Source organism: Rhinoraja longicauda, chromosome 8 (assembly GCF_053455715.1).
Source record: "Rhinoraja longicauda isolate Sanriku21f chromosome 8, sRhiLon1.1, whole genome shotgun sequence".
NCBI lineage: Eukaryota > Metazoa > Chordata > Chondrichthyes > Rajiformes > Arhynchobatidae > Rhinoraja > Rhinoraja longicauda.
Genome location: NC_135960.1, coordinates 52,374,368 through 52,389,775, shown reverse-complemented (window position 1 = coordinate 52,389,775; position 15,408 = coordinate 52,374,368). Strand labels below are relative to the sequence as shown.

General features: G+C 38.9%; 1 protein-coding gene across 1 annotated transcript in view; it reads left to right on the top strand.

Annotated features, from left to right (window-relative positions):
* The window catches only part of ola1 (Obg-like ATPase 1), a 152,555-nt gene that overhangs the window by 120,545 nt on the left and 16,602 nt on the right, over positions 1–15,408 (top strand). The window contains exons 8-10 of the mRNA XM_078403969.1: positions 4,634–4,774; positions 7,972–8,068; positions 12,966–13,088. Coding sequence (XP_078260095.1) covers positions 4,634–4,774; positions 7,972–8,068; positions 12,966–13,088 — 361 coding nt within the window. The remainder of the gene's footprint in view (positions 1–4,633; positions 4,775–7,971; positions 8,069–12,965; positions 13,089–15,408) is intronic.

Genomic DNA, 15,408 nt, shown 5'->3' with positions numbered 1-15,408 from the left:
CGTTGGGCCCGTCCTCGTAGGGTTTCCATTGTAACCGGGAGGGGGGGGGGGAGGGTGGAAGGAGGGGGGAGGGGGAGAGGGATGGAAGGGTGGAGGGAGGGGGGGGAGGGATTGGGGGAGGGAGGGAGGAAGGGGGGAGGGAGGGGGACCTCCCCTTTTCCCAGTACCTCTCTTTCCCCGTTGGGCCCTTCCTCGTATGGTTTCCATTGTAACCGGGAGGAGGGGAGGGAGGGAAGGGGAGGGAGTGAGGAGGGAGGTGTGGAGGGGAGGGGGAGGGGGACCTCCCCTTTTCCCAGTACCCCTCTTTCCCCGTTGGGCCCGTCCTCGTAGGGTTTCCATTTAACCGGGAGGAGGGGAGGGAGGGAAGGGAGGAGGGAGGGAGGGAGGTGTGGAGGGAGGAGGGGGAGGGAGGGGGAGAGGAGGGGGAAGGGGGGAGGGAGGGGGACCTCTCCTTTTCCCAGTACCCCTCTTTCCCCGTTGGGACCGTCCCCGAGGGGTGAGGGAGGTGGGGAGGGATGGGGAGGGAGTTGGGGAGGAGGGGGGGAGGGAGTGGGGATGGAGGTGGGAAGGAGTGGGGAGGAAGGGGTTGAGGGGGGAAGGGGGACCTCCCCTTTCTTTTTTCGTAACACTTGCCCCGGTGGCCCACGAGCATAGGGGCCCCATGCTGATCTGTGTATGTTAAGTGACTTGCAATTAAAAACACAACTTTAAAAAACAACCATTTGCTTTTCGCAACAATGTAGCCCAAGCATTGTGACGTCACAAGCTGAAGACCTTGGAAAAAAAAGGTTAAAAATTAAAAAATGTAAATTTGTTAAGAGCAGACACCCAATAGCAGCTGCTTGGCACAGGGGCATTGTGACATCACAATGAAGATTAATCCGCACCGCAGCGCCCCCCTTCTGTCAAAACTTCGATAAATCAGGGGGGGCAGCGCTTTAAAACCTCTGTAACTTAAAAAATATATGACCAAATTAAATGAAAATATCGCGGCCGGTCAGACGGGAGGTTGGTGATCAAGGCGGTGCAAAAACCGTGACGCGACGGTTTACAGTTTTGCCGCAATCAGTGATACATACACAAACCCAGGATACAAACATATTTATAAACAAGAAGTGAGTTTTAATAGTATATAGAAGATAGATAGATGTCTGTCTGTCTGTCTGTGTATCTATCTATCTGTGTATCTATTTGTCTATCTGTGTATCTATCTGTGTATCTATCTATCTGTATCTATCTATCTGTGTATCTATCTGTGTATTCACAAAATGCTGGAGTAACTCAGCAGGTCAGGCAGCATCTCAGGAGAGAAGGAATGGGTGACGTTTCGGGTCGAGACCCTTCTTCAGACCGATGTCAGGGGGGCGGGACAAAGGAAGGATATAGGTGGAGACAGGAAGATAGAGGGAGATCTGGGAAGGAGGAGGGGAAGAGAGGGACAGAGGAACTATCTAAAGTTGGAGAAGTTGATGTTCATACCCCTGGGTTGCAAACTGCCCAGGCGAAATATGAGGTGCTGTTCCTCCAATTTCCGGTGGGCCTCACTATGGCACTGGAGGAGGCCCATGACAGAAAGGTCAGACTGGGAATGGGAGGGGGAGTTGAAGTGCTTGGCCACCGGGAGATCAGTTTGGTCAATGCGGACCGAGCGCAGGTGTTCAGCGAAGCGATCGCTGAGCCTGCGCTTGGTTTCGCCGATGTAAATAAGTTGACATCTAGAGCAGCGGATGCAATAGATGAGGTTGGAGTAGGTGCAGGTGAACCTTTGTCTCACCTGGAAAGACTGTTGGCCTTCAGAGGGACAATGAATTAAACATATTGAACATTGCATTAGCAAGATCTCTGAAATAAAAACTAGTATCTTTATTGATCTTCATATGCCCCGAAAGTCCTGGGAATAGCAAGATAGATTTATTAATTTCTATTAGTTTGTTTCTCGTGTTCACGTTTCTTTTTAATAAAAATGTAATTTACTCATGAAATGTCCTTTTACTATGATGTTCCAGCTCATAGAAACAAAACGATGGAAATTGATTGCATTTAATTTCTTGGGATCAGTCCAAAGCTGCACTGAATGGGTGTGTTTAATCCCATAATTGTTCGTGCCTCCTGCTGTTTTGTTAAGAATTAACATTTTGAATAAACTCTATACAACCTGCTTCTATTGAGATTAGCAAACCTCCTTGCCTGTCTCTTGCATTCTACTATGCCCCACTCACACATTTATATAGATAAATCTATATTATTAATAGCAAAATGAAAAAACTTTTTTGTCAGTTTTTGCGTTTGCTGGTTCCATTAATTTAATTTATTGTTAAGATTTATCTTCAGAGCATCATTTAAGCATTTTTTTAAAAACATTATATTGTTTCAATTAGACTTTTGAATAAGGCAAAGCATTTGTGGTAATTTAACAATAAATTGAGTATTTTCTTTTGTTCAATCATGGGACATGGAACTCATCAACAAATACAAAGGTTTGGTCCATCACTAATTGTCTCCTGTACTGAAAGGCTTGCTCAGCTATTACCTGTCGTACTTGTGTATGTCTTGACTGTACTCTTGTATAGTACAGGCTTTTCATTGTAGCTCAATAGAAGTGAAAATAATAAACCAATGCTAACAGGCCAAATCAAGGAGAAATTAAGAATCAGCTACATTAGCGGTTCTGGAGTCGTTGAGGCTAACCTAGATTGGGACAGCAGATTTCTTCCCTGAAGGAATAGATCATTTTTCACAACACTATGTAATTCCATGATAAACATCATTGTTGTTAGCACATTATTCCAATATATTCAGTAATTTTGGTGAACCTGAAAGTTCCTGAATGTCCTTGAATCAGTGGTTCCGGTTTCTCTGCTAACTTAACTAATAGGCTACTTCAAATCAAATTAATAGATTGCAATATTTCAGATAATTTGTTCAAATGAGCCTTCACTGTGATAGACATAGAATTGTACAGCAGAGAAACAGGCCCTTTGGCCCACTTCATCCATGCCAACCACAATGCCTATCTAATCTCGAAGATAGACACAACAGGTTGGAGTAACTCAGCGGGACAGGCAGCGTCTCTGGATAGAAGGACTGGGTGACGTTTCGGGTCATCACCCTAAACTTCACCCATTCCTTCTATCCAGAAATGCTGTCTGTCCCGCTGAGTTACTCCAGCATTTTGTGCCTATGGTGTAAAGCAGCATCTGCAGTTCCTGCCTAGGCCTATCTAATCTCATTTAACTGTATTAGACCTGTATCCCCATACTTTTCCTTACCCTGTCCAAATACGTTGTAATTACATCTGCTTCCACCACCTCTTTCTGGCAGTTTGTTCCATATAACTACTACCTTCTCTGTAGAAAATGGATGTGTAATTGATGTTTCTCCTCTTTCCTTAAATATATGCCCGGTGCGTAGGAAGAAACTACAGATGCTGGTTTAAACCAAAGATAGACTCAAAAAGCTGGAGTAACTCAGCAGGTCAGACGGCATCTCTGGAGAAAAGGAAAAGGTGACATTTTGGGTCGAGACCCTTCAGACTAAAGACAAACATATGCCCTTAGGACTCCGCTACCTTGGGAGCAAAATTCTATCTGTTATATCTATGCATCACATTATCGTTTAAACATCTGTCTGGTTTCCCCTCGGCTTCCTAGGCTCCAGTGAGGACAAACTCAGCCTATCCAATCTCTCATTGTAAATAAAGCCCTCGACTGGGCAACATCCTGGTGAAAGTCTGCTGTATTCTTTATTATGCTGCTACATCCTTCCTGTAGTATGACAACCAGAACTGTACACGGTAATGCAACCCAACTAATGTACAGCAATATGACATGCCAACACTTTTACCCAGTGCCTTGGCCGATAAGGCAAGCATGCCAAATGTCGTTTTATTATCCTATCTACCTTTGACACCATTTTCTCAGAACTATGAACTGGCACCCCATGGTCCCATTATACATCAACAGTCCTGAGGTTCCTGCCGTTTACAATATATGTCCTGCCAGTGTTTGATGCCCAGAATGCATTAACTAACACAATCTTGGTTAATAGTCACCTGGTACTGCTCTATCTAGCTTTCCAGTTGATTTATATCTCTATATATTCTTGGACAATCTTCTTCACTATCTACGACTCCACCAATTTTTTAGTCATCAACAAACCCACTAATCAGACCACCTATATTCCCATCCAGGTCATTTATAACATCAAAGTTTCCTGCAGTGCAACACTGGTTGCAGATTCCGTTCAGATAATCAGCCATTCACCCTCTGCTTCCCATCACCAAGCAGATTTTGGATCAATTTTCTGACATAATCTCAGATCCCATATATTTTAACCTTATGAGCCAAATAGCTTTCTTATTTGAATGTTTTTTTAAAATTTGCAAGTAACTTGTATGTCTAGTTTACTTTTTGCTCCCAGAGATTGAGGAACAGTAACTGCAACAGTGTGGTGACATTTTGGGTTCTTAATGTAATCATTACATGAGTGTGTCTTGACCTTGGAAGATGTATACAAGAAAAATGGCATTATAAAGAAGACAGATGGTTTCTGAAATTATATGCACCAATGGATAATGAATGTTGCTCAATGGTACATATAGTACTTAACAGTGTTTTGCATCTTTTGTGTCCAGGTTGATAAAAATTAAGGAGTGGGTGGACAAGTATGATCCGAAAGCACTGGTCATACCTTTTAGTGGAGCAATAGAACTCAAGTTCCAGGAGATGGATGAAGAAGAAAAAACAAAATACGTGGAAGAAAACAAAGCGCAAAGGTTTTTAGGCATTTATTTGGAAATTTTAATTTTCTGTTTTGAATAATTTCAGTTAAATGAAGTTTCAATTTATATTTTCCAATTCAATTAATAAGTTTTCAATGTTTGCGATGATATAAAGTATATAGATTAGTTCATTTTCTCCGAATGCACTTTAAATGGAGCAGCAGTAGAAATACTTGTTCTGGTTTCCAAAGGATCAGTTGAGTCATTGCTACTCATAATACTACTCGTTGTAACCACTGCTCCTTGTTCATAGGTTGATGTTGCTTGCTTATTTCCGCACCTTAGCAGACCTGGACATCTACTAAATATAACCCATTGTATACCCAAAATTTCAAGAAACTTGCCACATACAGGCCACATATGGCTGGTACTCCCATCATTTATTTGGCCCTTAAATTTGTTCAACATTTCATCTCTTTCCGTACGCATAGCATTTGATTCAGAGCTGAACAGAAGCTGGAGCAAATTTAGTAATTGTTTTTCTTTAAAACTCAATCTTGCATCAGATCATACGGGAAGAGTGATCCTGTAAAAACGGGATCAATTTTGCTAGTTTGCAGTTTTGGACGATCTAATGAGCTGCAAATTATCAAAATGCCATTGTGACCATCCTGTTTCTTCACATTGTGCCCCAATGTGTATTCTTCTAGCAGGAACCCAGCCCCAAATGGTAAGTGGCACATGTTTTTTATGCCCAGGTAGGCAGCTCTAACCCAAATGACCATGACAACCAAAGGGTCTGAAGAAGAGTCTCGACCCGAAACGTCGCCCATTCCTTCTCTCCTGAGATGCAGCCTGACCTGCTGAATTACTCCAGCATTTTGTGAATAAATGACAACCTTTGAGACTACTCCAGCCACTAAACCAGTCCCTTTTCTTCCCTGATACTGATTGCTGCTCCTAACTTTAACTCCTAGGAGGGAAGCAGAGGGCTGAAGGTCTGAGTTTAGAGTTCCAGGTTTTTTTCCAACCCAGTGCTGATAGCAGAGCGCTTCTTTGGGTTGGGAAATTAAGATTGACACTGGACTGTCTTTTGTTGGTTATTGCATCGGAAGGAACCAATGTTTTCATTATGTATTACACTTTCTATCTGTTCACATTTGAGTCATAAATTAATCTTCTGGTCGTTCCTTCCCAACTAATTCTTGAGAGCACTATACTTCGTCACCTCCATCCTTTCAAACACGACTGTGGAATGAGAAGCTAAGAGGAGGAGCACCACGGTAGATTTTAAAAGTGGCCTTAAGAAAGAGCTCAGGTTAGTTTCATTGTTGAGTGACCAGCTGATAAGAGGAGCTGGCAATGGATTTCAAAAGCATCTGTTAGCATCCAGGAGTGAGCTGAGTATAAAAGGAAGACTGGCAAGAGCAGAGTGACCTATGGTGAGAAGCTATATTGAGGTGCAAGTGCTAAGTTTGAAGGTAAGTGCTGAGGCTTTGGCTCATGAGGTGTAAGCCAGGAGGCTGAGTGGTGGGTGATGGCAAGATAAGGTTATCAAGAATTACAGCAGGATCTTGGTTCAGCTGGGCAGTGAGTGGAGGAATGGCGAACAGAGTTTAATTTGGAGAGGTATGAGGTGTTGCATTTTGGTAAGTCGAACCAGGACAGGACCTTCACGGTAAAAGGTAGGGCCACAGGGAGTGTTGTAGAGCAGAGGGATCAAGGAGTACAAATACATAGCTCTCTGAAAGGGACGTCACAGATAGATAGGGTGGTGATAAAAGCTTTTTCTATATTGGCCAATAAGTATAGAAGTTGGGATGTTATATTACAATTAGAGAAGATACTTGTTTGGCTCCATTTGGAGAATTGTATTCAATTTTAGTCACCCTGTCATGGGAATGAATGACAGGGTGACATCAAGCTGGAAAGAGTGCCGAAAAGATGTTGCCAGGAGGGCCTGACCCATTGGGTGTGATTGAGCAGAGTAAGACTTTATTCCTTGGAACGCTGGGAGCTGAGGGATGATCTTATACAGGTGTATAAAATAATGAGGAGAAAAGATAGGGTGAAAGCCAGTATGGGGATCAAGAAACAGGGGGGCATAGGTTTAAGGTGAGAGGGGACAGATTTAATAGGAACCTGAGAGGGGAACCTTTTCATACAGAGGATGATACGTACATGGAAGGAGCTGCCAAAGGAAGTAATTAAAGCAGGTACTATAACAGCATTTAAAATAAACTTGGTCAGGTACATGGATTGGAAAGGTTTAGAAGGATATAGGCCAAACACAGGCAAACGGGACATTTTAGGCGGCATGGATGAGTTCGACCAAAGGGTCTGTTTACATGTGGTATGACACTATGATGCTGCTCCCCTAAAGGTACCGCTGGATTATGATGACAATCATTTGATGGGTAATACACTTTGGCAATTCAAGAATGGATCTTTTGTGGGTTAGATGGAGTGGTCGCTTTCGCCTCTTCCCTTTCCAGCAGTCTAACTGTGTTGACTCAAGTTGGTGGTGCCTGGAATGCCAGCAGCAGCAAGAAAGCACAAGCACATGAGCAGGGTTGAGCTCTATGGAGAGTATAGCATCTTTATAAAAGCCCTTCTGGGATCAACAGGAGGTAGATAAAAAAAATAGGCAGCTAAACCGTTATCTACCAGGGTGTCTGCACATAGATTACCACAGAAAATGCTGCAGTACTACTGAGAATCCTAGAACTCTTGAAAAGGGTCCACATTGGGTGCAAAAGCTTTTGAGAAAATAGCAAAGGATTGTAATAACATGTAATTTAACACTAGAATAGAACTGTAATTTTGCACATTGTGTTACCCAAATAACGGATGTTTTGGGGATCTTGTGCTGTGAGAAACTTAATGATACATATGTTTTATGTTTTAAAACATTTTGCGACTGCTTATAATCTTGCTGATGTTTTGGGATGTTCCTGACGGGCCTTGGATAGTATATTCTCAAGACTATCATTGTCACAGAAAACGTCTTGAGTATACACGTCATGCAATTTCTAGTTTTAGCCTTTTCATTGTGTAATAAATGTTTATTCTTAGTGTATTATTTTAGAAAGTGTTTACTGTTGTGAAAAGGTCCATTGATTGGGGAAAAGAACATGAAAAAACATATTTTGTCATTGATATTTTTGAGGCTAAAATATCCTTCTTTTGAGATGTACATGTATCTGTGATACTGAATAGAATTTTGAAAAAAATTATGTTTGTGTTTTAAGTGCTTTGGCCAAGATCATCAAGACTGGATTCTCATCTCTACAGCTTGAATATTTTTTTACTGCAGGCCTAGATGAAGTGCGAGCATGGACCATAAAGGTATGTTTCATAGTCTTGTTGTCAGCCACACGCAGTTCCACACTGTTGAATTCAGATTGATATCACCGACTTTTAAGCTTGTCATGGCAGTGGTTAGCTAGTCATTATGGATGAGGTTTTGTTCGTGTTAACTTTAATTATTTGTGAGCTGTTGAACAGTGAAAGTGGGGTGCATTGATTGAGGCAGGTAGCAATTGATTCTGCCTATTACATAGTATGAATTTCTTCATCCTGCAAAATCTATCTTCCCTCCTCCTGTGGTCAGAGATAAGGCACCTCAGTATTGTGCTTGCTTAATCTGTGTGACTGGGTTTGTCCCCAGTGAAATTGATGTTGCTTTTCATTTGGTATTTGCTAAGTTTGTTTGAGTTTTGTGCGGCTGTTTCTTTTGCTTTATTGGTCTAATGTAGATTTGTTTAAAAATAAACGCATTGAATTAATATAATCTGTGATTGATATGCAGAATCATGTTTTATTGGGTACTACAAGAAAATTACTTTGAATTCTACTATTTTGAATGTACTTTCCTACACAAAGCAAGATGCAAGTACAGTTCTTTCTGATATTTTATTATGGTTCAAAATGTGGCCAGATGCAATGTCCAATCAGTTTTTTAATATCCTGGACTAATCCTAGTCAACACGTGAGTGTGAGCCCCAGGACTACATTGACACCGTGGCCAATGCTGGCAGTTTTGTGTTGCACAGTTCCCGACATCCAACAAGCATCGACACCATGGCCACTGTGGTTCCTAAGCTGTCAGGAGGCTTCACTGTTTCAAAATGTCTCTGATGATCAAAGGTGGCAGTGAAATAACTACAAATTATTAACAAAAACTGCACTGATTAATTTTATAATCACATGAAACTGACATTAATTAATGAGACTGTAAATATACATAATAAATATTAAATATAAATAACTTATCGGATGCATCTGTGGGAAGAGACAAGTTAACATTTCTGGTTCCAGATCCTTTGGCTCTGGTGAAGAGTCTTTGATCCGAAGTGTTAACTATGAGTGTCTTACCACAGATGTGGCCCAACCTGCTGAGAATTTGCAGCATTTTCACTTGCATGCACTGTGTACTGCAACTTGGAACTCTGGAAGGCACTGCCATGAACACTACAGCAAATGACTAGTTTACTACAGATCCGCCAGCTGAGCGTTCTGCCCTAATCTGTATAAATCTCAGTTTGTGTGTAAATTATTTCAAATTTAGATTTACTGTACCGATTAAAGTACAGAGTGTCATATTGGTAGTTTCCCTACAACTGATGAGTATGAACTTAATCCCAACAGTTAATTTCATATACATTATAATTGACCATACTCAAATGCAAGATATTAGAACATTTTGGTTGCTGCAATCTCTTTGCTTTTAAATTTGGTTACTTTGATTTACATTGTTTAAATGACCAGGTTCCCAACAGTTTAAAACAAAAATTTGAATACTTTTTGATGTCACCGTTGATACAGAAGTTTTAAATGGTATATTTTTCTGCATTTTAAATTATGTTGAATAAGTTGAAGGGAATTGGGCACACTAGAAAATCATTATATATCTGCTATTTTATGGTTGGTAAATAAAAAGTTTTCTATTGGAAACATAATTTATCTTTCATAAATATCTTATCATTTATCAATCATAATTTATATTCCTGTAATCAAGGCCTGAGGAGACCCATAAGTATTTGATGATGGCCTGCAAAATTATCAGTGTAATCTATTTTTTTAAAAACATTCAAGAAGAGTATTGGGAACATTGAAGCTATGCATTCAAAGCACATGGAAGGAATGCTCTATTCACCAATCACCCACCCACCTGCCCCATCAGTCTGGTCCTGCCCCTTCTGTTCGATCCTGACTACGGGTGCTGCACTGTAAGGAGTTTGTACGTTCTCCCCGTGACCTGCGTGGGTTTTCTCCGAGATCTTCGGTTTCCTCCCACACTCCAAAGACGTACAGGTATGTAGGTTAATTGGCTGGGTAAATGTAAAAATTGTCCCTAGTGGGTGTAGGATAGTGTTAATGTACGGGGATCACTGGGCGGCACGGACTTGGTGGGCCGAAAAGGCCTGTTTCCGGCTGTATATATATGATATGATGATATGATAAGAGTGCAGTCTCATGAACCACCCCAGACCCTACAAAACCAGAGAAGAAGTAAGATGCAAAATGCTGGAGTAACTCAGTGGGACAGGCAGCAAGAGTTATGAATTAGACTGAAGAAGGGTCTCGACCTGAAACGTCACCCATTCCTTCTCCAGAGATGCTGCCTGACCCGCTGAGTTACTCCTGCATTTTGTGTCTATCTTCGGTTTAAACTGCAGTTCTTTCCTACACGGAGAAGAAGTAAGTTTTCCTTGATCCTGAGAGACGGCCTAAGGGAAAGAAAGTATAGAAGTGATGATCATTGGATTTTTTTATTGCACACGTTACAATTTATTCTTCAGTCAACATTACAAAATCATAAATATTAACATGGCATGTAGTTTCCTAAAAGTGAAATTCATGTTAAATTACTATGCAAAGGCAATACTGCTGAAGAGATGATATTTTGAATGGAGGAAAAGGAATTGCTTAGACTTATTATTTTGTATTTGCTTTGCCACACTAGTTTCGAAGTGGAGTCCTAAGTTTTAAAAAGTATTAAAAATTTTGCAGTTCAATCTGTTATAATGGCACTAAAATTTATTTTAAAGTCTGAAAGAGAAATTTAAATTACATTCTGAGTGCCATAATATTTGTTTCCACGATTTAAAAAATATCTTTTATGCATGTTGTGAAGAATTCACTTGCCTTTTAAAGTCATTATTATGGTAACCTTCTATTGTCCAGGCTTATTGAACTGAGCTGCAATATTAAAATTAATGCAGCAAACTGTACAAGATGATTAAAAAAGGTGAATGAGTTGATTTTTATGAGCCAATGCAATATAGGAGCAGAGAATATATGTTAGAACTGTAGGCAACACTTGTTAGACCACAGCGTGAATATGTGTGCAGTTCTTGGAAACATTACAGGAATGATAAGATTGCACTGGAAACATTGCAGCGAGGATTTCAGCATACTACCAGAACCAGAATATTGTAGCTGTGAAGGAAAAATGGATAAACGAACATTGCGTCTTTTGGAGCAGAGAAGCTGAAGACATACAATTATGGTGCATAAAATTAAGGGTTGGTGGGGAGGGGAGTGCTTTAGATAGAGGAAGCAGAAAGGATCCATTTCCCTTTGCAGAGGAGACAAAAATAATTGGAAAGATTAGAGGAGAATTGAGGAAAAATTACTTAACCCAGTAGGTAGTAGAGATGGAACCTCTCATCGCATTAAAAACATACTTGGATATGCACTTAATGAGCTGTAACTGGCAGGGCCAAGGACCAGGTGTTGGAAGGTGGGGTAAGATTGGATAGGTTCTATGCATGATGCTTTAGATATTATCATCACCACCTAAAACAGCATATGGACAGTTATCTATATACTAAAACTCTCGTTTGTTATCTTGTTTGTGACTGAACTTCAGCCAAAACCGTACACGATAGCGCAACAATTTTAGGCCCACCTTACTCACCATCGTCACTTTAGTGATGATGCACGTAGTTTTATTGAAATCGGTGTTATATTTTTAAAGTTATTCACATTTTAAAGTTTCAATCTATCTCATAGGGAGGAGGGAGGGAGGGAGGGAGGGGGGAGGAAGGTGGATAAGTGGGGTTGAGGGGGATGGAGAGGAGGAAGGGGAAGTGGGGGGAGGGGGGTAGGAGAGGGTGCTGCACCAATGCAGGAGAGGTTTGGGCCCAACGGGTCCACTTGGTCTAGTATTATATAATATTCCTATGGTCCAATTTAAACCTTAGCTCTGATTTATGATGGTTATGTTTTGAGTACTCTCTCACTGAGATGGCACTGTATTGTGATTTTATTATTGGATAGTTATCAAGGGAGCACCAGAAATTCTTAGCATTTTTCCTTTATGTGCTGGATGTGACCTTGTATCACAGTTTTCAGAACTTGGTACTAATCACTGAATGTAGTTAATTACAGAGTAAACTGTCATTAATCATTTCAGATTAAATATCTGATAAACAAGGTTAAAATTGAATCAATACCTTATTTTCCACCATTTTGCCAATATGTAGCAAACTTGGTTGTATTGCAAATATTTTAGGTAATGCTTAAACAATCATTAATCATTTCAGATTAAATATCTGATAAACAAGGTTAAAATTGAATCAATACCTTATTTTCCACCATTTTGCCAATATGTAGCAAACTTGGTTGTATTGCAAATATTTTAGGTAATGCTTAAACAATATTTGCATTTTGTAGTTTATTTTTATACAGTTATTTGATTGCAAGTAAACAGGTTAATATTTCCCCTTTTCTATCAGTAATTTCTAAAGATCCAAATCAGGAGTTTTGAGACAGGAAAACATTTGATTTCTTATTGAAGAGTCCTGGTATAAATATGAACAGAAAATGTCGTAAACTAAGCCTGTCTAATGTATTTAAAAATGCAGTTTGTACCCTTTTTAGGTCAATAAATTCAATTACAGTTTCAGATCATGTAACCAAAACATTGCCTCAGACACCTTAAATGAGAAGCGATGTAGCTTGGTTCACGGTGACAAGATTACTTCATCTAAAATCAATGCTACCTTCAAAATCTGTATCAAAAATTGCTGTTTTGCATTGATAACAGAGGACACTTTATCCCTGGTTTGCTAAATGGGTATCCAATATCAGGATAAGGCTGATTGTATATGTGACATGTCAAGTGATATGAAGCAAAGTTTCTGTGAAACCTGATTTTGTATCAAAGAGACAGGCATCTCTCCTGTAATCCATCTTCCTAAAAACAATTAATTTTCCTTTGGTCTTCTACTGACAGAAAGGGACGAAGGCTCCTCAGGCTGCTGGCAAGATCCACACAGATTTCGAGAAGGGCTTCATTATGGCCGAAGTAATGAAATTTGAAGATTTTAAAGCAGAAGGCTGTGAAACTGCTGTCAAGGTGAGAGTACTGTTGCAGGTTTTTAGACATTTCTTTGAATTAAGAGAAGTCTCTAGCGATAAGCAGTCACATCCAGCTTCAGAATGGCTGTTAATACAAATGTATTGTGGATTTACACTGGGGAAAGAATTATCCTGGATCTGTTCTAAAAGACAAGAACATTTGAGAATGAATGGCAGCTTAAAAACACATATTATATTTGAAAATCTGAGCAGAAATACAGATACTGGCTTTTTTGGATTCAATGCAAAAAGTGTAAATTGAAAAAAAACCTTTAAAATTGTACTGTGAATAAAATACTTTAAACGTTTAATGTTGCATTAAAATGAATTTGCTATGAAAACAGATATTTTCAGGAAAAAGCCAGCACTGTTTACAGAGTTATTTGCCTACACTTAGCATATTTGAAATTTTAGAATTTGAAAGTTTTAGTTAATATATCACTGATTAAAAAATGTGAACTTTAAATCATTCCTATTAATCTAATTTGTCAGTGTTGCCTTATTTAAATTCTACCTTTTTGGTTTTTTCCATGAGTAACAACATAACATTTTAAATCCGTTTGAATCAAGTTATATTTCTGACTTGCAGAGCAACACATCACACCATAAATGTTTACAAACCAAAATATACCATTATCGTAAAATATAGTTATGTCTTAAATAAATCAATTAATATCTTAGTGACTCAACAAATGGCTTTGTTTTATTTGTCGGTGAAAAAGGTGAGTATCTTCACATTAGACAAGGTGCAGATCTTTTTAATCTCAGTTTCTGAAAAATTAAAGAAGTACTCTTACTTCTTCAAAGAATGATTACAAATATAATTAATCTGTTTTCTAAACACTAGATGGCAGTTTCCAGACAAGGGCATATTAAGTATTTTTCACTTTTTAAATCATCAATGATCCAAACATATTACTTGCATTAATTGTAATAATCATTGTGCAAAGATACAGAAATGACTATTGCTATTAAATTTTACTATTACTGTTAACTTTGGTTCTTTATATACTTGTTTACAAATTGAATACTCAATCAAAGTTTACAAATAAAAAAATAGACACTCCCTTGCAAAAATGTACATTGACAACTGTTACATAAAATGTACATGAATGAAATATGTAAACAAAGCATTATGTCAAATTTCCTTAGCCAAGAAATGATTAGAACAGTTTTTTCTGGTTGTCTTAGTATTTGAAAATTTTCTGTGGTGTGGTTTCAAAAAACTAGATTCTTAATTTTATTGTTCACCAGTTAATATAAAATGAGTACCATAATGATCTGTGAAATATTTTAGTTCTACCAAAAATAATCCACAAAATGCAAACGTGACTAATTTTTTATTTTCATTGCATCATTTTGAACAAGCACTCGCACACACATGCATATTTCATCCTTCTGGGTTCCTGTGACTCCAGCTGTCTGATTGTACAGATCCATCACTTTAAACAAGAGGTTGTATGTTAGCCTGAGCCAGAAAGGTATGAACTAATTTGTACCTGAATAAGTGTTATTCTTATTTGGCAGTAGAGCTGGAAACTTTATATAAAAACACAAAGCAGAAATGCTTTCCAAATTCACTTTTTGATCTTGCAATAACTTAAATAAGAGGAGTAGAACGTTATGCCCCTCTAGCCTGCTTCACTCTTCAATAGGTTCGTGCCTGAGTTATAAGGATTAAAATTCCTTCCTTGTTTCAAAATTAAAGGTTGTTATTGTGTTAGTAATTGCATTAAAAGCTGCAGATAAGAAATTTAGTATTCTGTGGTTTGTTGAACTATGGGTAAAACACTATTATAATTATTATATTTGAAGCATTATAAATGCACTGCTGAAATGATCTGATTAATTTAAAAACAGGAATATTTACTAAATAGAGCATGAGTACTCTATGTGACATATTTACCCTGATTCACCATTCAATTAGATTGACTGATCCTGTATCTCATCCACCGACTCATTCCAAAAAGTTATCAATCTCAGTCTTAAGAGTAGACAGAAACTTGGCATCCACAGGCCTCAGAGGGAGAGAATTCCATAGATTTGAACGTCTTAAAGTAAAGTAAGAGAGGGGGAACTAAGGTAAGTAGAAGTTCAGGCTTCAAGAGGTTAAAGCTTGAAGTACATTTCAGAAACTAGGGCCTTTGCAACCAAGACACATCTGCTGATAATGGAGATATTCAAAATGGAGAATGAATAAGAGAAGCACAGAGATATTGGAGGTGAATGGTTAAGTAAATGGGCGGGGAAGATGCCATAAAAAGAGGAAGAGATTTAAAAAAATCCAAAAGTGACTCCAAACCAGGAGCCAATAAAAA